Here is a 26,756-nt window from a genome sequence, read left to right as displayed (position 1 = left end):
TCAAATCTTCTCCAATGCAGCATGATGTTCATTTAGAGTCACGTAGAGCATAAAACAGGGTAGATGTGGGGCGGGGCTACCTTTTGATTGACAGGTCGCTAATAATGCCTTACCTGGACGCTGACGTAATTACGTCAGTGGAACCAGGCGTGCAGTGAAAGCTCAGCGGATGAACTGCACATTGAACTTATTTTTGCGACGTCACACACGGGCGCGCGCCGCGGAGTGACTTTCCCAAACGCACCCTCGGTTCACCTTTCACCCACTTCCTCTCTCTCTCTCTCTCACACACACACACACAAACACACACAGAGAGAAAGCCGGTCGTATTGTTGGCAGAGGCGACGCTCGTAGGGGGGAAACCGTTTTCAAAAACATTCACAGGTAACGTCACCGAAAAACACTTTAGTTTATTAAAATCTGTTTTTTTGAATGGCACTTTAACGCATCGACTTTTAAAAGCAAACCGGCGAAGTGACGTTAGCCTCTCTAGCTAGCGTTTTGAAACCGAAAGTGGGTTGTAGCGTTTATACGTTCACTAGCGTGCTAACAGGTTAGCTTCTGTTTGTATTCACCCAGACGCGTTAAAAATAAAGTCTGTTTGTCGGCCGAGCTGTTGTCAAACACCTCAATGTACGTGAACTAACGTTACACGGCAGGGAGTTTTGCTTTTTTCCTGTTTGTTTGGGTTGTTGTTATTTTTAATGGGTGTAACGTCATGTGCCTGTGCTAATCCCTGACGTCACATTTAAAGTAAAACTACAGGTGCTTCAAGAAAGTGGATTGACTTTGGAAACAAGTAAAGTTGACTAGTCAACTACAAGACACCAACATATCTGCCTGATCTAATGAGTTGACAGGTGATGATGACATAATCTGTGCCTGTGTTTTAAGATTGAGATTGGGGAAAATGGGATTTGCCTACCACGTCAGGTGATATTGAGAAGACATGCAAATTAATTGTATATGTTTAATATGATAGATGGATGTTTAGGTGATGTAAACAAGTGTCATATTTTGTTTTCTGTGAAGAAATGTTGGATTTTGAATCAAAAAAAGGAAGGGACTTTTTTAGAAATATTTTTTTCAGCATATCGTTAAATTGGTACACACACTTTGACCGGGAGTGTTATCTAAAAGGCTTAAAAGGGCGTTTTTCATTTCAGCTCAACTTGAAGGCGTAGCAGTGCCAACATATTATACAGTCACAGCAACATATTATAAACAAACAGAGAAGTACCTCAGATAAGAAAGTAATTGTGTGATTAAGTTTAGATCATTTTGATGATTGTAATGTGTCTGGCACATTAGAAATTGCACAACAGAACCCAAAAAAGTTGCAGGATTATAGACTCGAGCACAGTTTGTATTTTGGTTCTTAAAATAATGCTGCTGTTTTGCCTGCAGCTTTACCCAGATCCTACCAACACAGTCAGCAGACTAGGCTTAGGAAAACACTCCAGTTGGCACAGTTGCCAGTCACAATTTCTCAAAGCTGCCTGGAAGAGTCCACATTTTGAACTGAATCCAAAGATTTTGGCATCGTTCCAAAACAAGTTTAGGACCAAAATTTGGCTTCTTGTATAACATCTGACAAATATGATGTAAAATGTAGGTTAAAATATTCTTCATATATTTTCAATTTTTGACATTCTGACAATTTATTAGCTGCCAGCTGTGACATGAGTGAATTTAGCTTAAGATGAAATACATTTGATGTATTCTATAACCCATTTTTCTCATTTCATTACTTCCCTTTCTCATTAACTACAGAGCTGGTGGCCCTTTCTGATCTGGAGACATAGTTGGCTGAAATGTGGACGGGTGTGTTTTCACGTCTCACCCTGTCTGCCCTGCAGAGGAGCACCTCTGCAATGGCCTGCCAGGCTCTGAGGGCTTGTCACAGACCAGGGCGGGCTGCAGGTCCGCTGCCCTCCTGTCTGGCTTCCATTCAGCTTCGTGGGCAGCAGACTTTGGGCTCTGCCTCCATCCCGCTGGCTCGCCACTCGGTGAGCCATGTCCAGGCCCTGGATGAGGAGAGGATGGTGGAGGTGGAGTGGGAGGATGGAGGCCACAGTCTGTACCCGTTCACCTGGCTGAGAGACAACTGCCAGTGCCCACTGTGTACTCTGGAGTCTGCTCAGGCCCGGAAACTGATGATAAACGATCTTGATATCCACGTGGGAGTCGACGTTGTGGAGGTCACCAATGACAACAAGGTACGCTCTGATTTGTTTTTCAGGGTCCTGTGATGTTCTGTATGTTTGAAACTGGCTGTGTAAAAGTTTATTATAGTTACATAGCTTACATCCTGATCATTTCCTTTTAAGTGTAACTTCTACCCCTGGTCCAAATCTAACTCAACCCGCTGTGTAACTCTGGAAAAACAAATTATTGAGACAGAAGATGCTCAGAGGCAGATAAGAGGGTATTGGCCTGTAAATGGCCTGTTGAGCCATTTTGTTGTTTTTTGTTCAACCCATAAAAAAGGGGTAAGAAACATCAGTATTGGCATCAGTATTGATGTGTTTCATCATACAGCTGTATAAGTAGTTTAAAGCTAAAAAAAAAACATTTTTAAATGTGGTGATTGTGCCTCCACACAGTTCTATTATTCCACTGGGCATTTTGGTTGCATAAACTTTAAAAACCAAAAAACAAGGTTTCATTTTTGAATAAGAAAAGTGCGACAGCAGATTTGACTTCACAGCCGCAGTCGGCAGCAGCATCTCATCTCTTCTCGCTGGGAGCCCGTGGATTTCCCCGTAAATGATTGCCTATCCTCTCTATGAAAGATGTTAAGGGTCGCCTGCTCTGTGCTGCAGGAAAGGGGCCCACTCAGGGTTAACTGGAGGGGGGCCTCGCTCATTTGTGTTATGGTGATGCCCATAGATTTGTACTATTTGAAATTCCAGTGTCTAGAGTGGACACTTTTCCACCCAAGGCAAGACAAAAATCCTCAAGTACCAGTGGAACAGAAGTTAGAGCGCCATTAGCTTCTTTGCTGTGACATATTCCCCACTGAAACAGAATATTTTAGCGGTGTAATGAAGCGATACGGAGCTACGGAGGCCTGTAGCTCCACGCACACCTCCTTTTTTGTAATTTTAGACATTTTATGACGAGAATCTTTCACTGTTGTCTGATGTTTTTCTGACCAAACAGTTAATGGAGAAATATTTGTCAGATAAATCGATGATGGAAACATTCTTAAACATCACATTTCTGAACTAATCGCATCATTAATCTAATATGATATGATACGTCCACGCTAATATTCTCATTTCTAAAAAAGTATCATGAATGCCACTTAGACTTGTTGCCTGCTTGAGGGAAACTGCCCGGTCATAAACTGTGGTGTTATACGATCTCATTTCGGTAGAAGCATGTGTTCAGTCTGACCTTTTAGGAACCACCTTTTGCGAGCTGCATCCCTGAGAGGGACACGGCTATAAACAGCTTCAACATGATCGTGTTGTCAAACTACTGTGCTTGTGTTGAGGAAAAAATTCAATCAGTAATGTTTTCCGTATTGTTTCCTGTATTTACTGGATAATCCAGTGTTATAGTAAACATGTGCTCCAGCAGTGGTTTCATGACGGCCTGTGGCTATAGGAAACATTCAATGGTGGTATTGGCCAAAAGCCCCTACGAGTATTAAAAAAGCAGATGGTGGATGTAGGAAATCCACATTTTTTTTTCTTGAGGTAGGTTTTGTGGAGTTCATCATGCTGAAACATTGTGCAAGTATCTAAAACATTACATTTCTATGTTAAAAACAAAGTACATTAACGAGCATTGCACTTCGATGCTGCTATGACATCCTGGATATATCCTTCAAATGCATGTTGTAAACCCTGCTTCTCTCTGGAATATTTTCTTTACAAAAACAAGATGATATTTATTCAGGGAGTGCGGTCAGTGACAGGGTGGGCTCCGTGGTAGCTCTGACGGCTGGACGGTGGAGCAGCGTGGGGGGGCGGGGCTTAGCGACAGGTCAATCTTGGATCAATAAGCTTTTTGTCTCTCCACAGGTTTCCATTTTGTGGCCCGACAAGCACACCAGCGTGTTTGACGCCGAGTGGCTGAAGAAACGCTGCTTCTCTTCTACTGCCAGACGAGCATTAAAGGAAGAGCTTTTCCTCAACGGTCAGTCCAGCTTTCATCCATTTAAATATTTATTGTGCAGAAGTGCACGTATTGGATCGGTTTCTAGTACTTCTATGTAAGTATAGCTGATGGTTGTCCTACAGACATACGCTCATTTGCCACTTCATTAGATACATCTAGCATAAACTAATGCAGTCTAATACAACAGTTCTATCGGAATGGAGATAATGATCCGTTTTTAATGCAACTGCAGTGAAATGCAGCTTGTGTCAATAGATGTAGCAGTGACGTCACTGTTTCCACCATCAAACATAAACCAGTAAAAAAAAAAGACAACTACCAAAATAAGCCGTAGTGTGAACAGAACAGACATATTACAAAATAATAAAATAAATTACATTTGTGTTGTTTTGGAACATGCAAACAATACAGTCCAGCTTGATGCACGATGGGAGATATGGGCAGTCAGAGTGTGATGGACAGGGAAATCGGTTAAATCCTGAAACTGTGGAGCCAAAAACTAGGCTAAAAGAAGACAGTATATACATATAGTATAGTATAGTATAGTATAGTAGACCTGTATAAACAAATCTACTACTTTGATATAATACTGGTTTGTTTTGCCTTTATCTTCCGACTACTGTGGGTGGCTTTGACCACTGCCCACAGCTGCATCGGCCTCTTATAGACCAGCGCGGAGCTCATTCCTAGCAATCGGACCACTATAATAATGTATAAAGTTGGGTGCGGACATTAAAAAACACTGACTCAGGCGTCGCTACTACACTTGCGGCTCTGCCAGTTGCAAAATGTGGATAAATATATTATTATGATTATAATATTATATTATATATTATTATAATTATAATATTATTATATTATAAATAAATGTATTGTAAAAGTGAATATGCATAATGCATTCGGACTGCACTGATTGGACTGCACTGGTCTGAAACTAATGAACACTTTTCTAATTGATTACCGCCCGCCCCCCCCCCCCCCCCCCTTGTTGTTGATCAAAGAGATGGTTTTAAATCACAACGCCGCTGTCTTAAGAATTAATAGGATGAACAAACACTGTCAGGAATTACTGCATTTTCAAAGCGGTATCTGAGGAACAGTAATTTGTCTGCTGGGCATGCAAGTGTTACGTGCTTGTACATAAATATCAAAACTAGCTTGTCACAGATGATACTTTCCATACTGTCATACTTACAAACTATTTAACACTGGATGCACACTGTGTTAAATCCACGCAGCAGCATTTAGATTCTCAGTGACCGGACAGATAAATGCTTCATTTTCACTGCAGATGTGATGAAATAGTCACTTTTTTTGTTTTGTTATGAATACAGGGAATACACTCACTGGGATTTATTAAAAACGAGCTGATCTAATTCTGTTAATTTCCTTCTGCTATTAGGAAGTTTGTTGTGAATTTTTTTTTGTTAGGCATTGAATAGATCCACGCTTACTCGTACCGAACAACACCAAAGTTGTCTAAATTAGGTGTGTTTAATGTTTAATTGTTAAGAAGGGGCAATTAAAAGAGAAATATATTTGGAATTGAAATGCAGGCAACGGCAGTAATGGAGCGAGCATGTGAATAAAATGCTCGTTAGCGTCCATTGTAATTAAGCAGCAGCTCTCTGTTAGTCTGTGTGTGTGTAGCTGTTATAATGAAAACCTTTTCCTCCACACATTTATTTCTCAGCAACATAACGAAGGTTGTTAAGGAGGGAAAGACTGGAGAGAGAACTCATTTTACAGTACATTTACGGTGACTTAATACGTTTTACTGTCTGCCAGACAGCAGAGGAGGGAGTTCAGCTGTGGAACAAGGTAGCAGCGTTTTCAGTGGAAGGGGAGGGGGGTTGGGGTGTTCGGGGGTTGGGGGGGGCGAAGGACTGCAGTCGGTTTGTGTACACACACGTGGTCCTGAAGGACCCACAGGGCTGAGTGGCTCCTGCTCTCATCCAGACTGATTAAAGGTTGCAAGTGTGTTGCAGAGCTCCTCCATTCATGTCGAAGTGTCAACAGATCTCCCCCTCCTAACAGTCTCAAACAGATCATTATGTAGAGTAGATTTTTTTTTCCATCAGCTCTGAGCCAGGAATACTCCTGGAAGTTCAAACACAATACAAAATGACGTTCACACACACACAATCTCTCTCTCTGTGTCTGGGTTTAATTATTTCCTCCTGAGTGAGAACCTAAAAAATTCCACCGAAAAATACCAGAAACCAAAAGATTGATGATAAGCGGCGTTCAGGATATTTTTTTGTTGCTTTTGTTGGCTCGTACAATGACGCTTCCTTTACTTCTCTGTGACGTTAGACTTCGCTGAAGCGTGGTCCACAGTTTTGATTCTCTGTTTCCGTTTTCATGCAGCGCTCCTCGATCTTTACGGGCCCGAGTGCGCCTGTTAAAGCTCTCGACAGCAAAAGTTAAGCGAGCGCAGGACACTGTGGGGTCAATATGAAAATTGGAGCTCTGGGGGCTATTACTCAGCCTTGAACTAGCCCTCCCCACTTTCATGTCCGAAGTAATGTTTTCTCTTGCTTTTTAACCGTTTCTATGGACTTGTGCGACTCAAACCGCAGCATGTCGTTCGGCTATTATTGGAGCGAGACGTGGAACTAGTACTATTCAAGGGGGAACCATTACTTTCAAATGAAAACTTTTTAACGTGCTTTTTAACCTTGTTATAAAACACAAATGTGGAAACTCAACGAGAACAAGTTTTCTGTCTCTCTCAAGACAGCAGATGCACTTTCCACGCATCTCAACTTCTCTGTTTATTTTCAGATGTCAGCTGTAGCCTCGTGGATGCACATGTGATCTGTCAGCATCTCCCGCACATCCACTCCAAAACGTAAAAAAAAAAAAACTTGACGGAGCGATGAAGCAGCGTGTTTCTATCAGTGAAACGGTGAAAAGCTTCACAGCTCTCCTGAAAGGGGTTGACAGCTGTATAAAGTCTCATTCAGACCGCCTCTGCCATATGGAAAACCGATTCAGAGTGAGGGTCAAGAACAGATCTGCATGTTCTTACCAAACACAAGCTCACCGTTGTCAGTATTTCCTTCCTTGGGAACGGACAAATCCCTGAGCCAGTAGGTATGTGAAATGGAAGAATTTAACCACAAACTCCCCGCTGCATTAGACGGAGGAGTTTTTACAGACGAGTCTCTAATATCCCAATACAGAGTTGTTTGGACACTTTATTTTCCTAATTTTACGACATATTTGTGGCATGTTTGGTAGCTTTGCTGGGTTTTTACATATTTTTTTTTGCAAAAGAACAGAACTGCCTCATCATTCAGCTGTTCTGCACGATGTTAACAGAGGTAATGTATAAGGTTTCATTAGTGAAATCAGGGTAATTTTCTCATAGACGTTTATCAAATCTAGTGGTGGGAATCACTCTATTACGACTCTGGGTCACGGTTTGGTTCCTAAACGATTCTCGATGCATCTCTATTTTGGATTTAAATATAATAAACATATTTCTTTGAAATCTTTCAAACAAATTCCTGTTGATATGATACAGTTGATGTGCTGCATTACTTTTTATAAAATGCATCGATGCAGAATCGTTCAACAAAGCATCGCGATTCATCATAGAATCGATCATTTCTCCCACCTCCGATCAAATCTGACTTCATTTTGCAATCAGAAGAGTCGCCCCCTGCTGTCCATTTTAAAGACTGCACATTTAAGTCAGCTGCTTTGGTAATTATAAGACATAATACCAACTGAATCATTTTAATAACAGTGTCTTTTTTCTTCTCTTCAGTTCATGGAAAGGTTTCAGACATACAAGGTTTCCGCCCGACAGCAACGTTGCCGTCACTCACCACCTTATCTGCGGTGACTCTCCCTTTCACCGATAAATCCGTCAGCGGTTTACGCAAAACACTTGCCAGATGCTTTTAATATTTGAACCATGTCATCGTCTCAGGCTTCACATTTTTTGCGCTTGTCATGTTTGTTTAGTCGGTCTGGGAATCATGACTAATCTCATGTGACTGGCATTTAAGAGAGGGATGTGAAACCGGTTCAATGTGTTTTTTTTTGTTTTTGTTGTTGTTTTTTTAAGTCAAAATCTGCCCAAACACATAGCTGACAGCTTTTTCTCGCTGATCCACCTGCTCACGTCGGTAGTTTTAACGAGGAGTCTTCGTCTTCATTTCTGTTATCCAGTGAACTGTTTGGATTGCTCGCCCTCAGCGATTTAATGCCATGTCATTTCTGTGACAAGTTGAGTCATCCGCTACGATCGCTCACAGTAACGGCATTACGTTGTGCTAATGGAAGTAAGTACCGCTGCCTGGCTTTCTTTGGCCAAGCCTCCCTTTCACATGTCGTCCAGCTCCGCGGAACAAAGTTTGATTTACACACAAAGCAACAGTTACAAGGTTTTCGCCTGTTTACTATCATCATCATCCAGTGGGTCGCTAAATTAATATTAATGTTTATTTTAATCCTTCTTATTAGCAGCCATGACAGTGACTCTAGTATTGTTTTCTCCTTGTGAGTCGATGAGTGTTTCTGTTTCTCAGGAATAGTGTTGCAACCCTGCAAGATGGGTGTCGTTTGACCTTTTGGAGATTTTGGGGGGTATGAATTTCGGAAGGGAACTTCCAACATTGGGAATTTTACACCCTTGGCCCAATCTAGCGTTGCAGCTGACGTGATGTCATTGCAACATGGTCTCTTATTGTTTCTTGCATCTAGTTCAAATTTGGATTTTTGTTGTATTGATCAACGCTGCTGCTGTTTGTATCGAGCCATCGGTAAAAAAAACTACAGTAACAGTAAGCCAATTTAATAATAATATACTGTTGCCCATAAAGTTAGAATATTTCATTTATTTATTATAATATATTATTATTATATATCTATATTAATATTTATTATATAATTGTACAATAGAATCCTTCCATCGTCTACCGCTTATCCTGTATTCAGGGTCGCGGGGGGGCTGGAGCCAATCCCAGCTGTCATTGGGCGAAGGCAGGGTTTGACCCTGGACAGGACGCCAGTCAATTATACAATATAATCATATATTTATTTTATGAATATATATCCTCTGTTTATTGTTATTTAAATGCATCATTAATCACTTTTGACCAGGTGCAATGATTACATTATGGATAATCAGTTATCCAGCTGAAATGAATTCATGCATAACATCTGTTTGGCGCTATAAAAGACAAGACATTTGCAAATTATTCCAACTTCATGGGCGACCCTGTAGATTTGTTAGTTAATTCTTGAGTGTCGTTACAGTGTTGTTTATAGTCCAATGTATATATCTCAATATAATATAATATAATATATTATATAATATTATATAATATTATTTTATTATATAATATATATAATATAATAAAAAATATATCTCAATGATAAGCTTGATGGATTTCATGAAACTTAAGAAAATTGACAGAAAATTGACCAAAAAAAAAACAAAGATGACTATTCAAGTCACAACAAAAAACATGAAAAATATCTAACCGTAAGCTCGAGATGTCTGTCATCCCCGGCACTTTACCATGTCTTTACCTCGACTATCAGTCTCTTGCATTGTGGAAATCTGTGTGACGTGGTCGTGCGTGCTGTAAATCCAGACATACAGGAATACAAGACTCCTTTCAGACTCCAGCACACTCTGATAAGTGTCATAAACCAGTTAAAGTTGATCCAGTACGCCGACTAGGACCAGCACACATTCAACCCATTTTAAATCCTTAATCTTGTTTTTCTACAGAGTTCACAAAATAAATCTGTGGGGAATAGCACTTCTTGAAGAAGCCTATTAATCGTTATTAAGTGCATGAATGACAATATTTTCATAGCAGCTTTTTTTTTTTTTTGAGCTCACATGCTCCAAACCATTAAACTCAAATGATAATTTCCACATCCACTTAGCCATGAAGGTCAGCGATGGTGAATCTTCTTTCTGCACATATTCACAGGATCTCTGCTTTACTGTCTGTGTGGACGTCCAGATGAGAATTTATGACCACAGGCCGTTTGCACGTGTCGATACATCTGCCTCCGCAGACGCCCGGTGTTGTGTTAACGGAACACTTTGCACATCCCTTTCTGGCGTCTGTAATATGATTTTGAGTATATTCAGCTATTTAGGACAGCCTGTCCAAGGACCTATTTTTTTTTTTTTTTTTTTTTTTTTTTTTTTAAAGTCTGTTTAAAGACTTTATATGCCTTCAGCCGGCCAAAGCTTTAGACGGAGGTATTAGGATTGTGGGTCCGTCCCATGCTTGTCAATGTGATATCTCAGCAATACCATGACGGGACAAAAAAAAAACTTTTTGGCCGTAATAAATTTGTATGTAAATATGGCATTTTTATGCCATTATTCACTTACTTCACCCTCCTGTTGTCAATTTGACCCCATTCAATGTTTAACTTCTCTAAAAAAAAAAATGCTTGATATTCTGTGACTTTTCCTAATTGAATGGGAAACTTTTTCCTGATTTGCCTATTTGTCCGATTATTTTCGATTACGTATTCTGGATGTATAAAGGGGAGGGAGGGAGGGAGGGTTACGTTTTATTTAATGGTTTATTTAGTTTTTTTCAACAAAGACACATGAAGTACCTGAAGCATACCTGGGTAACAATTTTTGATTACACACATTTTCTGAAGGTTTAAATTGCTTGGGGCCGAATTGACCCAAAGGATATGTTATATGTTGGATGCATATGTTGGAAAATGTGAGGATAACAGGAGTGGTAAATCTGCGTTTTTACATTTTAAGTTGAGCAGTCTACTTCAAAGCAGTCTCTCACATCATTTCACTGCTACATTAAAGTTGTTAGCTATAGTTGCTATAGAGATAAAGTTTAAGCGATTCAACCGAGCCAAGTAGCAGCTGATTCGTCAATTCAACGTCTGGCCGGTGTTTCCCTTTTTAGCCATCTGGTCTGGATTTAACCTTCGAGTCATCACTCCTCAGTTGACAGAAAAGGCTCCTGGAAACAAAGCTGTGAGGTCCATCGATGGAAAAACTCTTTTTTTTTCAAACCTGACAGTCAGCAGGACCTTCCTTTCCGAACTGTGTGTGTGTGTGTGTGTGTGTGTGTGTGTATGTGTGTATGTGTGTATGTGTGTATGTGTGTGTGTGTGTGTGTGTGTGTGTGTGTGTGTGTGTGTGTGTGTGTGTGTGTGTGTGTGTGTGTGTGTGTGTTCCATCATTGTGACGTGTGCTGGATTCAGATTTGTCACAAAAAAAAGAAACAGTGGTCAGCCAAAGCTTCCACACGTCAGACGTCTGATTTAAGAGAAATTAGGCCTCCTTTCAACAGATTTCACCATGTTTTCACCCACACGCAGTTTATGATTCGTCTATTCCTCTAATTCCTTCACGGATCAGCTATATTTGGGTTAAATCCTTTTCTCTTTGTCATCTCTTTTTTACATCAGACTGCACGGAAAAGCTTGGCGATTATAATGATTGGATTTTTTTCAGTTCTGGCGCTTTTAAAATAATGCTGAAAGCGCCGAGTGTTAAGTTGGCAAATGGGACATAATTTGACAAACTATGCGAGGCTCAGTAAAACATTTGGGGGAAGATAAACTCGCTGATGGAGACAGAGTTGTGTTTGGATTGGTTTGTGGAGGGAACACTGCTCACTCTGTCTCCACCAAACTGGGAGTGCACCGTCATCCAGGTGTGTTTCATAGATAAAGGTGTGTTTCATAGATAAAGGTGAGCTTATGAATAAGTGGAGGGAGTTTCTTGCAGCTCTGTTAATATAAACACACACATTATTCACACTGTGAAACACAAACATGGCAATTGTGAACTTGGGAACAAAGTTTCTTATTTTTATTTTCAAACATCTGGACTTGGGTTATTCTGAACCTTCTCAATGTTCTAAAATCTTTTACGAAGGCCTTCAAAGACGAAAATATTTTCTTATTTGACTTTTACAAGTCAAGCACTTTGTTCAGCCACTTCAATGCGATCCCATTCCTCCCACGTAGAACAAAAATGTGTCCAAAATGTAGACGTAAATCACAGCAACTTACCAAACGTGGTGGTTTTCTCTTTTTCAACTCACTCAGTTTGGCAATTTAGTTGAGCAAGTTGTGTCACGAATTACCAGTAATGAATGCGCAACATGTTGGCCGTATGGCGACGTAATGGGCGCCGCGTCTCCTCACGAACACTCATCATTAATCATTAAGCAGATTCTGTCCTTGCAGCTGTTAACAAGCCGAGTTGGGTCTGAAATGCCCGGTTTAATTCAGCTGCATCCACTTAACATGCGTACGAACAGGGACAAAAACGGTGTTAATGATTTATATCTTTCTGATTTAATGAGAAAGTCAGTCAAAAGATGCTTTACATGCAGTAGGGAGGGAAGTGAAAACGGCAATATTGAAATATTAAGAATACTGTTTCAGGTGAAATTCCTGTGTTTCAAATGTCACTAAAGAAAACAAGTCTTGTCAGCAAAATATATCTCAAAGTATCAAAAGTAAAAGTGGTATATTGTTGAATGAATGTGTACTTGTGTGTAATAGTTGGTCATGGTGCTAATTTACATATGTATCATTTAGCTACTGTTTGGTAGTTTAATGTATAAGAATGCATCATATTCTGTAAGTGGTGTGGTGTATAAAGTCAAGTGTTTCCCTCAAGTAGAGCAAATGTATTTAAAAAAGCATGAAAAAGAAGTAGGTAAGTAAGCAAGTATGTGTGCAAAAGTACTTGATTACTGTTTTATTCATACTGAAACATCACAAAAACTTGTTTTTCTCTTGTTTTTTGTTATTTTAAACAGCTAAATTATAATGCCTCTTCCTTCAACATCAACAACAACCACAACAACGTTGTTCCTGCCCTTCTGGCTCCGAGCCTCCACTGTGCATTCCACAGACGGCCCATTGAACTGATCTGAGCTCTGTAATAAAACTTAACCAAGTCCAAACAAAAAGCTCTCCTGGTAGTTGCAGTGATTTAAAAAAAAAAAAAAACTGATCCCAGGCTGCAGGAGCCACGCAGCCCTCCGAGCTTAAACAGAGCACAGTGAGCGCAGAGCCAAACTGCCATGAGCTGCCTGAGGCTTCAGGTTTCCTCATCTGGAAAAGCCACTGAAGCAGACCACGACCGAGGGGGGGTATGCACATATACTATCTTGTCAGACTGACAAACACACACCAGCGTAGTCTGTCCATGAGAAAACCGCATGTGAGTTTACACGAAGTAAAACCTGCGATAACGAGCCGCGGGAACAAGCTGTAAACACAAACGGTTAGTTTAGAAGCTAGAAAACAGTTGCTTCTTTACATTCATACGTTCATTCATAAGGAAACATGTCTTCTACGTATAACAATTTAATATTAGTCACTCTGATTTAGCTCTGTTTTTGGTCTCCACCTACTCCCAAGGGAAATATCTAGCTCTTTTAGATGCTCAATGGTCCCCTATGTTCACCAGCCACTTGGTAACTTTTATATATTATTCTGAGTAAAAGTTGCCAGAATGGCCCCTTTCCAAGTGTTTACTAACATATATGTATATGACATCACAGGATTATTACTATTGATGCATTAACATAAAAGATTTGAAGACGTACAAAAAGTAGACCAAACAAAATCAAATCACGTGTACAATGACGCAGCGCAAAATTAGTTAATAACGTAGCAAAATGATGACAGAACAGACAGATTACAAACACAATGGTAACCGACCAAAGGACCACAAAATCGTCTTAAAAGTAAATGTATTCAGTGAATGAATCATGTTTATGAATAAAAACTTTTATCTGAAAAGTACTTTAGCATAATTGCATTAGAAAAGAGTATTTCAAGTACTTTGAAACATTACTAAAGTCCATTAGTTAAATAAATGTATTTCTTCACCAGTGAAGCTCCATTTTATTGGCTCTATATTTGACCAGATTTGTATCTACAGCCGTCATTTATCCTTTTAATCTGCTGACAGCGTGAGCTGGAAAAAAGTCTTTGTTGTGATCTAAGACGTGTGATAACAACCCAAGTAGAAGGCCGGCATTCCCACAAAGTTATCATCTCTTTGTTCAACCCGGGCCGCCGCACTGTGAGCTCCCTCGACAGCAACGAGGACCACGCCGCCGCCGCTCTGACACCTTTAAAAAAAAAAAAACGGAAAAACACATCCGGGTCTAGTTTCACGAGAGCGATTGTAACATTCGAGCTTGACCTTTGCCCCAGTTTCTGATTGTGTGCCTTTTGTTTTCCCCTCCGCCCTCCTCTTAACAAGTTCTAACAAGCGTGGGGGGGGGGGGTCATGACCTTTTTGAACTGTTTGGCCAGAAGCTGATCGTTTGTGGCACAAACAGCCTGGAGGGAAGTCTGCGAGTCATGATGATCACTGCACCTCGGTCTGCCTTTAAAAAAAACAAACTGAAATTCCTCATCATCTGTTGCAACTGTAGATCTTTACGTCCCTCAGAGTCATTGTTTCTTAACGCTTTAGAGGAGGATGAAATACGCATGAACGTGTTTGTGATGCAACCGCCTGAAGTTGTCCGGTACCCGAAAAAGAGACGTGCAAAAACCTCAGACATGTACACACCGTCTCCCCCACCTTCAAGCCCTCCTCGTCCTCCTGCAATGCACTTAGCAGCTGGTTCTGTGGAAGTCACTGGAGACGGGCTGCATGGAAAAGAAGGAGGCGAGCCAGCTGGGTAGAGAGCATGGGAGGATTTTTTCCACTTGTGTGTGTCTGTCTGACGGAGACTGGCTGATTTTTTTTTTTTTTTTTCCCAGCAAGCTATTTCATCTTGATCTTGACTGCGTTTGCAAAATGAAAGACACGCTGGGCCAGAAACGAAGTTAGAAATGAATTGTGTTTCCTTTTTGTGACACATTTAATAAACATTACTTGTATTTTTAAGCCACTACACATTCATGGTGTGTGTTTCTATGCGATTAGAAAGCATATGTTCATGCGTGCATTGATTTCCTCCACATCAGACAACTTAACTGCATATTGTTGTTATTTTTTGTCCCATCATCTCAAACAGAATGTGCCCTAAAAGTAGCGATGTGTGGAAAGGATGAGGGATTTGGCGTCCTCCATGCCATCGCTCATTCCAGAAAGGTTCTGCTTAACAACTGGATTGTGTCGATGCAGGTGTCTTAGATCAAAAGACTTATCTTGTGAATGATCTAAGTGAATTCAAACAGATCTGTGAATTCTGTATGTGGCTATAACTCGCACCTATGCTATAGCCTGCTAATGCACTATTTTAAATGGAAAAAAGGTTGGGATTTATTTGTGTGGCATGTAGAGGATATGCATTTCAAAAAGGACAGACGTTGCAATGATAGAGAGCAGCTACAGGACCGGACAAAGACACACTGTTGGGTGGAAAGCTTCATGCATTGCAGACACTCGGCTTAGTTCTTGTCAGATGGAAAGAAACTGAAATGAAAGTTACGCACGCAAATCTCCACTCAACGAAGTTTCCATGTCCCCCGTTCTCATTTCAGAGCGGTACTATTGGGACTCCAAGCTGCGCATCCCCACGGCCGATTTCCAGGAAGTCCTCAGCGACGATAAGGCCGCGCTGGACTGGCTCACGGCCCTGCGGCGCGTTGGCATGGTCTACCTGAAGGGGGCTTCGACGGAGCAAGGCCAAGTGGCCAGACTGGCCGAGAGGATCGGCTACCTCAGGCTGACGTTCTACGGGTAAGACTCTGTGACGTTCATCCCCTCGTTCTTCTTGTCATCCTCAGCCAAGCCGCTGTTTAAAAATCTGACTCCCCACTAAATCCTGAAGTGCTGTTTTTTTCCACTGATGATATTTTAGCTGGAGCAAAGCCCAGAGAGTGTTATTAGTAAAAAAAAAAAAAAAAATTTTTTTTAAAGAATTAAACACAAAAGGCGTTTTTTATTTACATGTCCTCTCCAGGGAATCAGGAAAAATAACAGCTAGATATTCACTGCTTCTCACTTAACATTAACGTTTAGGAAAATGTCCCCGCTGGTCAATTATCTGTAGCTTTTGATTAATTTAGTTTCCATGGAGAAGCTTAGAGAGTGTCTGTTGGCCCCTTTTATCACACCAGAGTTCATCACTTTGACTTACTGCTGTGCTGATTACTTGAGGACAGAGACTGGGAAAACAACCTAAGAGCATTCCAGCTTTTTTTTTTTTTTTTTTTTTTTTTAAGCCAGAGGAATTACCTGGTGCACTCAGTCAGAACAGAGGTTTGGAGCGTAAAGCTTTTCCACTGCCAGCGGATGAGCTCATACTGCTGGAAGTAAAAGACGCTGCACACTAAAGCTGAAGGTCTGCCATCAGAGGAAAAAAAACGAGTCAGGCATCCAAACGAGGCATGCAAACAGAACATGGAAGATAACTTTACCTCATTAGTGCTCGACTCCTGCTGCATCCCAATGAAGTATCTACTTCAGAGACTACAGTCTGCAGCATTCCTGTGAAGCTGCCCCCCCTCCCCTCCCCCTGCAGGGATCCCTGCAAAGTTCATGTCATCTCATCCTTTTCTCCACACAGCCTAATTGCTGCTGCTTATCTTCTAAAGCCCAAGTTAAATAATTAACGTGTAAGAGTTTATTAATGAATGTTATCTTTGTCTTCAGGCACACATGGCAAGTCCAGGACAAATACATGGCAAACAATGTCGCCTACACTTCTGGAAGGCTCAATCTCCATACAGACTACCCTGCCTTGCACTTCCCACCTGGAGTGAGTAAAATCTGACTTTGTATGGTCTGTTTAGAGGATGTAACTGCACTAAAGAGATATGGTGTCACTTATGCATTCATGTGCTGCTTTTAAGTTGGTTTTGACTGCCGGCTTCCATGTTGTTGGAGTTGAAAACGAGCATGTGTGTGCGTGCGCTGTTTGTAGGTGCAGTTCCTGCATTGCATCAACAAGGCTGAGGAGGGAGGGGAGAGCGAGGTGGTGGACGGCTTCCACATGGCCGAGCTGCTGCAGAGAGAAGACCCAGAGGCCTTCAGGACACTCAGCTCGCTCCAGGTGGACTTCACCGACACGGGGTCGGACTACTGCGACTTCATGCTGCAGTCCAAGAACTACATCATCGAGTAAGATGGGCTTTCAGATCATCTTTTTTTTAAATGTATTATCACACCTACACACACACACACACACACACATTTGCTATGGAGGACCGTGCAAAAATCTAAATAACATAAAAAAAGAAAAATGCAGTGGAGTTGATTTTTAATGAGACACTGCCATCTGCTGTTCAGAATTAGTATTGCCAAGTATATTCTCCACTATTTAAGCTGCTTAATAATATTTATGTGTTATCTAATGTTCATGTCCCCCTCCTCTCTGAGCAGAACTACTGCCAAGGGCCGAATTGAGAGGATAAACTTCAACAATGCCACCAGAGATTCGGTGCTAGACCTCCCCGTGGATCAGGTCCAGCCCTTCTACAGAGCACTGAAGGTCTTTACGAGTATCCTGGGCCGACCAGAGAACGTGGTCACCTACACAATGATGCCAGGTGAGTACGAAAACCTCTGGAAGCTCGATTTACCATAACAAATATAAAACCCTCTCATGCAGGTTTAAGCACTAATGCTCTACGAGACAGAACGTGGACTGGTACAGTGACAACAACAACATCTTTGTCATCATTACGGTCTAAATGACATCAGACTGTCAGTGTGGAACAAATCAAATTACCTCAATTGTGGTGTAACCCTCCCTGAATAACCGCTGCTCTGCAGAGGCTGCAGCATCAAGTGACAGAGATGAAGCAAGGATATTATACGTGACATTAAGGACATCGACTTATAGCCGGATGGTGCCGGAGGCTTCAGTCCTCCATGTTGGAAAGCATCCATCCAACCAGCACGTCTGAAAGCCTAAACTTTCAAAAATCTCACCTGAACATTAAGTTAAAAAAGTGTAACAAGGACAAGACTGCTGCAAGCTGCAGAGATGTATTAGCATGTAAAGAGTTTGGAGGAGGGTGTCTTCTTTTAACCTTTTTAAAAAACAAAAACACCAAATGTGATGGATTGATTAACAAGCTTGTTTTCTGCTTTAACGTGAGCATGTCTAGTTTACTACCAATAGTAGAACCGGATTGTTTCTTCCAAGACCAAGAAGTAGATTGTCATTTACAAACTATATTAATTTGACAAAAAGAAATTCCTCTCCTGAAGTGAGGATCAGATCAAATATACCCTCATACTTTGTTAAAGGCAGAATAGGTCATTTGGAAAAGAACAAAAAGACTTTGAACGCATCGCAAAACCGGAAAAGTACAGGATTTGCGGTCCTGCCACGGCCACAGATGATTTTTTAAATGTTTTTATGTCTGTGCATTAAATGAAGTCATAGCTATTGGGATGTTCAGAGGATTTCAAGTCATATTTCAGAAAGTCTTTCTGAATAGAATCACGTATTCCTTTTAAGTGCTATTTATTATTATGGTGTTTCAGGTGACATAGTGACCTTTGATAACTGGCGTCTGCTGCACGGGAGGAAGAACTACACGAGCATGCCAGGCCGGTCGCGACACCTCGAAGGCGCCTACCTGGACTGGGATGAAGTCATGTCTCGCCTCCGGATACTCCACAACTCTGTCCACGGGAAGATTTGAACTTTTTTGGGGGGTTGAGTGACTTTAAACTGCGAGCTAAGCTAAACGTTGCTCTTTAAAATGCTGCTGCTGTTGGATGAATCTGATCTAAAGAGCTCGGAGGTAGACGAGCTAAACTAAATGAAAATCACATTTAAAATTGATTCAAATTAGAAACGAAACAATTTGATGAAATGTTTCATCGTGAATTATTTGAGAGCGAATGCTTTCCAAATGATGTTTAAATTAAGAAATGTGTAATATAATGCAACACTTCAATGCAATGTGAAGTCACATAGTGTCAAGTGAAAAGTAAGCTTTATAAGTTAAAATTTTACTTTGAAGTTTTATACATATTCCTGACTACACCATATTGTGTACTTCATAGTTTTTTTAAGATAATTAGTCATTCCCAGTCTGATTAAATATTTGGCTGAAGATAACCCGGCAGCCTTGAAATCACTCCCCATTAACAATCAAACGCACTATAATCACTATTTTAAACAACATAATTCATGATACTTAGTGCAGTTTATAATAAACGGCTGAGTGTTTGTTACTGTATATCAAGAGAGGCTACCTCTCCTGTTCAGTCTGTTGCCTACACAGTCCTGAGTCCTTGACGTGCAGCGAGTTGCAGCCTGAATTCAATTAAAATGCCTTCAGCTACCGAACAGTAGCTGTACTTAAAGTGGCAGCGTGAAGCATCTGCAGTTGTAAAATGACAAAGATGCGTCCTTTTTCTTTTAATACGTTTTTTTTGTTGAGCACTAAAAAAAATTACATGTAATGCAATTACAACAGAGGTACAGTATTTACATTTTACTAATTTTCCCTCATTTCCCTGCCCTCCCTCCCTCCATCCCTCACCCTCCCTCAGACTACAAGCACAAACAAACAAAAAAACAATTGAAAAAACAAGAGGCAATAATAACAGAAATCAAAGGAACCTCAAAAGAAATGGCTAATAATTCTAGTGCGAAGAAGAAAGGAAGATAATTATAATATAGTGCAGTCAGTAATTTGGTTCATCATATAGCATCTATTGTGTCAATTAGAGATGTAAACGGCCTCCTTATTTTTTCAAAGTTCTTTGCGTCCTGATGCCTCCCCTTTTTACTGAATCTTGGTGGCATTTGGCCAAACACAAAGCTTTTGGTTTTATCTGCTGAGGTTGAGATAAGTGAATTGCCATTTCCAGATTTTAAACATTTTAGAGAAAGGATGTATCTGAATCTGTTAAAGATAAATAAACCATGTAAATAAAAAAATATTAAAAAACAATATCTAAGATCTCAAGAGCTATGATATCTTAGCGAATAACGAGTTGGCATTATCTGAGGAAAATAGATCACACTGGGAAAATTCAACAGCTTTCTGGAAACATCCATCCATCCATTGTCTACCGCTTATCCTGTATTCAGGGTCACGGGGGGGGGGGGGGGGGCTGGAGCCGATCCCAGCTATCATTGGGCGAAGGCAGGGTACACCCTGGACAGGTCGCCGGTCTATCACAGGGCCTTTCTGGAAACAATGTCATGATTATCTGGATTATCTACAGAACTACATTTTACTATTGATATTTCATATAAACACTATTGAGAGTTCTGTGGATTATTCAGATTATTGGGAAGATTTCAGTGTTCAGCACAAATTCAAATGTATTTCAACCCTAAAAGTTGCTATTTGCTATTGTGGTAACCTTGGTTAACTGATAAAATACTCTTATGTATTAGAAATAAACTAATCCATCAAATACCCATACATTGTTTTTATGATGTTATTAAACGGCACAATGTGCTCACGTTTCTATACTGCCAGTTTGTGATTGATTTATTCTCACCCGTATGACAAGTCCTTGCTTCAGAGAAATAATTAGAAACATATAGCACCATCTTGTGGTTAGAAGTGAGATGCAAAAAAATCCATTCCATTCATACATCTCCGTTTTATGGATGTAGCCCAGGGATTCTCAAAACACCAACATGAACAGCGAGGCGATGATGTTGTTGGACTCTCAGGCTGCATACCGGAAAAAGAGCCAGCCGTCTGAAAAATAATTATCTATGTTCTCTGTAATAAATTATGTCAAAAAATGTTATATTATGCCATGAAAATTTAGAGTATAGTATGCCATCAATGTAGAAAAAGGTCATAGCATAATTTGTCTGAAAATGTAATAACAAAGATATGATATATAGTATGTCGAAGTTATGAAAAAAGTCATAGTATAGTATGTTGAAAAAAGTTGTGAAAAAGAAGTCATAGATAGTATTTTGAAAAAAGTAATGAAAAAGTCATAGTATTGTATTTTGAAAAGAAGCTCGCAGTCTTAGCAGCGCGTCGACACCAGATGAAGATCGTTTGTTTGGACCAAAAACAGAAGCATCAAATCAACGAACACAAGGTTGTGAGTGAGGGTTAATTTCTACTAACACCACTTATTGATTCAATGAGTGTGAAAATGTGTTTTAAATGCTTGTCTGGTTTTAAACAGCTTTACTATGTAAGTATATGAGACACTCATAACAATTCTTAAATGTTTTATTTAGCTTCCATAACACGTATTTTTATTTTTTTACATCTGAGATTTCTGCTAAACTCACTAAAAGTTGCCTTTAGATAATGCCTTGATTGCATATTTAAGTATTTCAGAAAACGTTTAACTAAATAATTGACTGACTGTCAGTAATCAACTGGGGAAGTTTCATGATGATAGCTATTAGTTATTATTATACTATTTGTGTGCCTTCAAAGTGTATGTAAATAAAAATCCATAACTTTAAAGTCACTTAAAGTGAGGTCATAGCAGAGGGCCCCATGAGGACTAGACCAGAAACGTGTGTGTGAATTTAACTCTCAGTTCCTGCTTCTATATTCTTCACAAACGTGGCCTGTTGTTGTTTACGAGGACCTTTTTCAGAACACAGTTTGGAGATTCAAGGAATCCATCTTCTCTGAATGCATCAATACTAACATGGAGGGAGAAAACTGCTGCCCATTCAACATTGTATTACTTAAAGAGACAGTGTGTGGGAATTACTCCCATCTAGTGGTGGAATTCTATTTTGCATTCAGACAAATGACAGACAAAAGAAGCTGGAAAACCCAGAGTTAAGCCTGAAGTTCCCTCGCTAAGCCCGAATCCTGCTTCCTATTCCAGCCTCTGTTCAGTCAGCAGTCACTCCGATCGGAAACCGATGTCTTTTTGACAGTTATTCCATGTTCTTATCCATGTATTTTGCCTTATTTTTCTGAAACTGCATTAAAGTACCACAGGTAGGCTACATATCAGCCTGCTGTTATTATTTTAACATTGTGACCATTATTATGTTCAAAGGTGTTTTCAATGAAGTCAGTCAGAAGGGCAACATATAAAGTCATACATTCCACTCCTTTATTGCGCTCACATAGTTCATAGCAGCACATTACAGACAAGACACTTCCTGTTCATGCCATTTCAAAATAAGGGTCCCGGATATTCCAGTATAATGTGCTCTAAAGCACACACGAGGGAGTTTCATTCACCCAGACCATCTAGTACAGGCCACTCAATAAAGTAGCTTACACACACAAATACACAAAAACCAAGTCACTGCTTGAATGGGACAATAATGACGGTTTCAGTTAAGATCCGTGGTTAGTAAATGTAGACCTTTAGGCTTTGCATTCAGTCGGTCTGCCATAATTGTCTGCCACGCTCTTTTCAGCTGTATTTCCTTTTTTGCATGTAATATGCTTTATTTCCTCATACATGTCCATCAGACGCTGCAGCTGACTTGGTGAAAAGTACGCGGCCGCACGTCTGCATCAGTAAATCTGTGATCGACACCGTGGTCTACTGAAGAAAGCCGTGAACGTGCATTTATACAAATGACTTGCACATGGCTTGACGAAAATACCAAAATATCACCATATGACGTGTTGCAATGGTGACTGACTGGTGGGCTGCAGATTGTAGAAACCGTTTGAGTCGAGAGAGCTAGATTTCATTTCATGTGGTGTTAAACAAAATAATCGTTGAGTTGAAAAGTTTGACTTATCTGCAATTAGGCACATTGACCAGACACGGTCCAGCCAGATACGACATTTCACCGAGTCTTGTTTACAAACTGAGCTGCTGAAACATCTATCCTGTGTGAAATCTCATGTGTGTCTTTACACTTTGAAGATATTTGAATTGTTTCTTACAAACTGAGCAGCTGAAAGGTTTCTCTCCTGTATGAGTTCTCATGTGTGCGTTTAAACATCTACTTAATGAAAAAGTTTTCTGACAAACTGAGCAACTGAAAGGTTTCTCTCCTGTATGAGTCGTCATGTGAAACTTTAAGTGTCCTCCCTGTGTGAAAGTTCTCTTACAAACTGAACAGCTGAAAGGTTTTTCTCCTGTATGATTTCTCATGTGTTCGTTTAAATATCGACTTAATTTAAAAGTTTTCTGACAAACTGAGCAACTGAAAGGTTTCTCTACTGTATGAGTTGTCATGTGTATCTTTACACTTCCTCCCTGCATGAAAGTTTTCTTACAAACTGAGCAGCTGAAAGGTTTCTCTCCTGTATGAGTTCTCATGTGTATCTTTACGCTTCCTCCCTGCGTGAAAAATTTCTTACAAACTGAACAGCTGAAAGGTTTTTCTCCTGTATGAGTTCTCATGTGTATCTTTACACTTCCTCCCCGCATGAAAGTTTTCTTACAAACTGAGCAGCTGAAAGGTTTCTCTCCTGTATGAGTTCTCATGTGTCTCTTTAAGCTTCCTCCCAGCGTGAAAGATTTCTTACAAACTGAGCAGCTAAAATGTTTCTCTCCTGTGTGAGTTCTCATGTGTATCTCCATATTTTTTCTATGGTCAAATGTTTTCCCACATACGGAGCAATTGAAAGGTTTCTCACCAGTACTACATCTAGAATCACTGTCAGGGACTTCTTCATCGGTCCATGCCTTTAAACCTGACTGAGGTTCTCTGGTCTCCTGCCAATCATCACTGTCATCAGTCTCAGATGAGTCTTCAGTCATGTCATCAATGTCAGAAGAGTCTTCAGTCATGCCATCAGTGTCTGGTTGTGGTTCCAGTCCTCCACAGTCCTCTTCACCAGCTTCTGTTTTCATCTGTTCAGTTGAGCTGCTGGCTGCAGCTGAAGCCAGCCCTGAGAACCGAGGCTTCTCTTCATCATCTTCATCTTCTTCACTCTTCACAATGACAAGAGTGACTGGGAACTTGATATCAGCCTCCTCCAGCCCTTGAAGCTGCTCTCCCTCCTGACTGATCCAGACTTCCTCCTGTTCCTCTTTGATGTGTGGGGGCTCTGGATCCTCCTGGTCCAGACTGGAGCCCCAGTCCTGCTGCTCAAAGGGAACCTCTTCTTTACACGCCATCAGCTGCTGGACGTCTCCAGGAAAACAGTAACATCACACGGAGATGTTAGTAAAACAGCTGAGCACTTAGTCACAGGTAAAAAAAAACAAAATAAACCCCAAATTTGTAATTACAATAAATGTTATTTTCTAAATCAGTTTTACATGTTAGATTTGGCAAACGTGTCTGCTATAGACTGGACAAACAATTACAGTTATTATTACAATTATTATTGCTCACAGCTACTCAATATATGGGAAATTTGGGGAAAACTAAACAGATTTCTAAACAGAATGCATGATGGGAAGTTTAACGGTCACTTTCAATCCAAAGGACACTGATGTTCATTCCATTGACCACAGAACCGCTTCCCATCCTCCGCAAGAGACCCAAGACCCTGTTGTTCAGAGTTCACCTGGACTCTGCTGACCCTCCTCCCTACTACCTCTCCCCCTCCCAAAAAAACCCCACAAATCTGTATCTTAGCACGTATATCTGTTGTTTACTACCAGTTTTTCCTGTTTCCACAGACAAAGAGCCGGCTCTCGGCCAGGAAAACTGGTTCCCGAGCGGCCCCAACTCCTTGCTGGGCTGGAACCGGCCCTGGAAGAAGGTCTTGCTTACGTTAGGGGCTGGGGGCGGGGTTAAGGCTCGAGGCGACGGGGGAAAATACGCCGCTGCAGAGTTTTACTAACGTTACTGTTCCCGGTAAGTTTCATTTTTAAATTCGTTCGCCACAACGACACATTTCTGTTTAGTTTACCAAGCTAGTGATTACGTGTGTAACAGCAGCAACTAGTGGCTATGCTTCCTCGGGTAATGTAAGCTGACCGGCTAGCTAGCCAGCTAGCGTGATATTGCTAACAACAACGTTAGCATGCCACTTTCTGACTGCCGTTGGCTCACTAAACGTTACCAACTACCAAGTAACATAACATCTGTGTTTACAGCGTCGTGGACACGTTTGTGATTAAACCGCTGTTCTCTGGTTTGTGTTTGTAGAGCTGTCGGACATCGGCGATATTGAACGGAGGTCCAACCTGCAGATGACTAAACATCAAACACTCCGATCGATTGATCACACACTGATTTACACTTTAAAAAAATGTTGTGATTTTAGTATTTTGCGTATTTTATTGTTATTGTATTATTTGCCAAAATAAACACTTTCTGAAGAGACATGTCTGCTATGCTTGAAATTAGCGCTGCGGGGAAACCTCAGACGTATACAGTGACGTAATGACGTGGCTCTCTGGGCTCTCTAGCCGGTGGAAACGCAAACAGATTCTCAGAAGGTTCGCAAGTTGAACCAACTGCGAACCAGCAGTTCTTGAACTAGGTTCGCGTTGGTGGAAAAGGAGAGATAGAGATGTACTGTTGCACTCTTCACACAAATGTACTTATTCTAAGTCGCTTTGGATAAAAGCGCTGCTACTTAGCTAAATGGAAATGCATTGAGATTTGCCTCTTGGTGTCTAGATACTCTTTGGTTCCGGTGAAGAAGGCGGGAGAGGAGCAGCAGGGCAAGATGGCGGACGAGCACGCGGAGACGGAACAAAGTAACAAGGAAAGAAGACAGCAGGAGGGAAACCTGGCTGCCTGTAACATACAACAGCTGTCCTTTATCACCCAGAAGCCCGGCGACCGAACCCGGGTTCGTCGGCCGCGGCACAAAAACAGCGTAGTGGGTTAAGGTGAGGTGGTCTCAACCACATGGAACGGGACTCGGCGGTCCGGTAAACGTCACACACCGAGAGGGATTCATTAAACACGCACTGCAGCTGTCCGGTCTCTGCACAGACAAACACTCTTACTTGAGATCGCTTCATGGCGCGAGTCCGGTCGGTGAAAGTCCGTTAAGGCGTCCGGCGGGTATGTTATAGTGATGGGCAAATCATACCGAGGCTTTGGAGCTTGTGTCGCTCTTCCCGAAGCTGTGTCGGAGCTTGTATCAAACACCGGCGTCACGTGACCGAAGCACTTCATTGCTTCGAAATGTTTCGAAGCGTTTCATTGGCTCATAGTGTGCCAGTGCGTGTCATTGGCTCGTAGTGTTCATGCGTCGTGAGCCAGAAGAGGAGGAGACTGAAGCCTGCCACAGTGGAAAAAATTCTATTTCTGAATAAAAACCTGTGAAGACCAAAAACCTGTCTGTTCTGTGCATAAACATTCCTCCTCGACCATACAACTTCTCCTATGACAAACTATTATCTGGACTCTGGTGTAAAACACTTAATACAAAAACGATCTTTCTGAGTTGACATACCATGATCAAATAAATAAACCCTTAACCAACCATTAACCCTTCATATCATTTAAGGCGAGTCCACACCGGAAGAACTGCCTGACTACCGACGACATGGGCGGTTCACACCAACGGAATTACAGCCGACGCCATACTTTCCACGCTTGCGTGAGATGTAATGTCTCCAAAACAACAGGCGGCGCTAATCTATATTGTGGGCCAAAAAACACGAAAACCGGAAGTAGCCGGTCCTCTCTAGACCATAACACAGAGCACGCTGTCCTCACCAGTCACTGTTGTCAGCAGAGTGAGGTTGTAGACTGTAGTTGTGATTACTCTCTGAACGGAAAAATCTAAAATGTAAAATGTAACCCGATTCCACTGTTTATCTGGTATGTTTACCGTCGTCACTTCCGGGCTTCACTGATTCGCTA

General features: G+C 41.1%; 2 protein-coding genes across 2 annotated transcripts; one reads left to right on the top strand and one right to left on the bottom strand.

Moving 5' to 3' along the window:
* The first annotated feature begins 281 nt into the window (after window positions 1-281).
* bbox1 (butyrobetaine (gamma), 2-oxoglutarate dioxygenase (gamma-butyrobetaine hydroxylase) 1) lies at window positions 282-20,164 on the top strand. The gene is made up of 8 exons (XM_084024620.1): window positions 282-384; window positions 1,774-2,219; window positions 4,035-4,149; window positions 15,628-15,826; window positions 16,742-16,847; window positions 17,013-17,209; window positions 17,471-17,637; window positions 18,584-20,164. Exons 2-8 carry the CDS (start codon window positions 1,815-1,817, stop codon window positions 18,742-18,744), a joined length of 1,350 nt encoding a protein of 449 aa, XP_083880746.1. The 5' UTR covers window positions 282-384; window positions 1,774-1,814; the 3' UTR covers window positions 18,745-20,164.
* A 2,023-nt stretch (window positions 20,165-22,187) lies between these two features.
* LOC311014165 (uncharacterized protein) lies at window positions 22,188-25,545 on the bottom strand. Its single transcript, XM_084010582.1, has one exon. The coding sequence runs from the start codon at window positions 24,095-24,097 to the stop codon at window positions 22,853-22,855; it is 1,245 nt and encodes a 414-aa protein (XP_083866708.1). The 5' UTR covers window positions 24,098-25,545; the 3' UTR covers window positions 22,188-22,852.
* Between the last annotated feature and the right edge of the window lie 1,211 nt (window positions 25,546-26,756).

This window comes from Eutrigla gurnardus, assembly GCF_963514095.1.
Source record: "Eutrigla gurnardus genome assembly, chromosome: 1".
Taxonomy (NCBI): Eukaryota; Metazoa; Chordata; class Actinopteri; order Perciformes; family Triglidae; genus Eutrigla; species Eutrigla gurnardus.
This window is presented reverse-complemented; position numbering and strand designations above follow the sequence as displayed.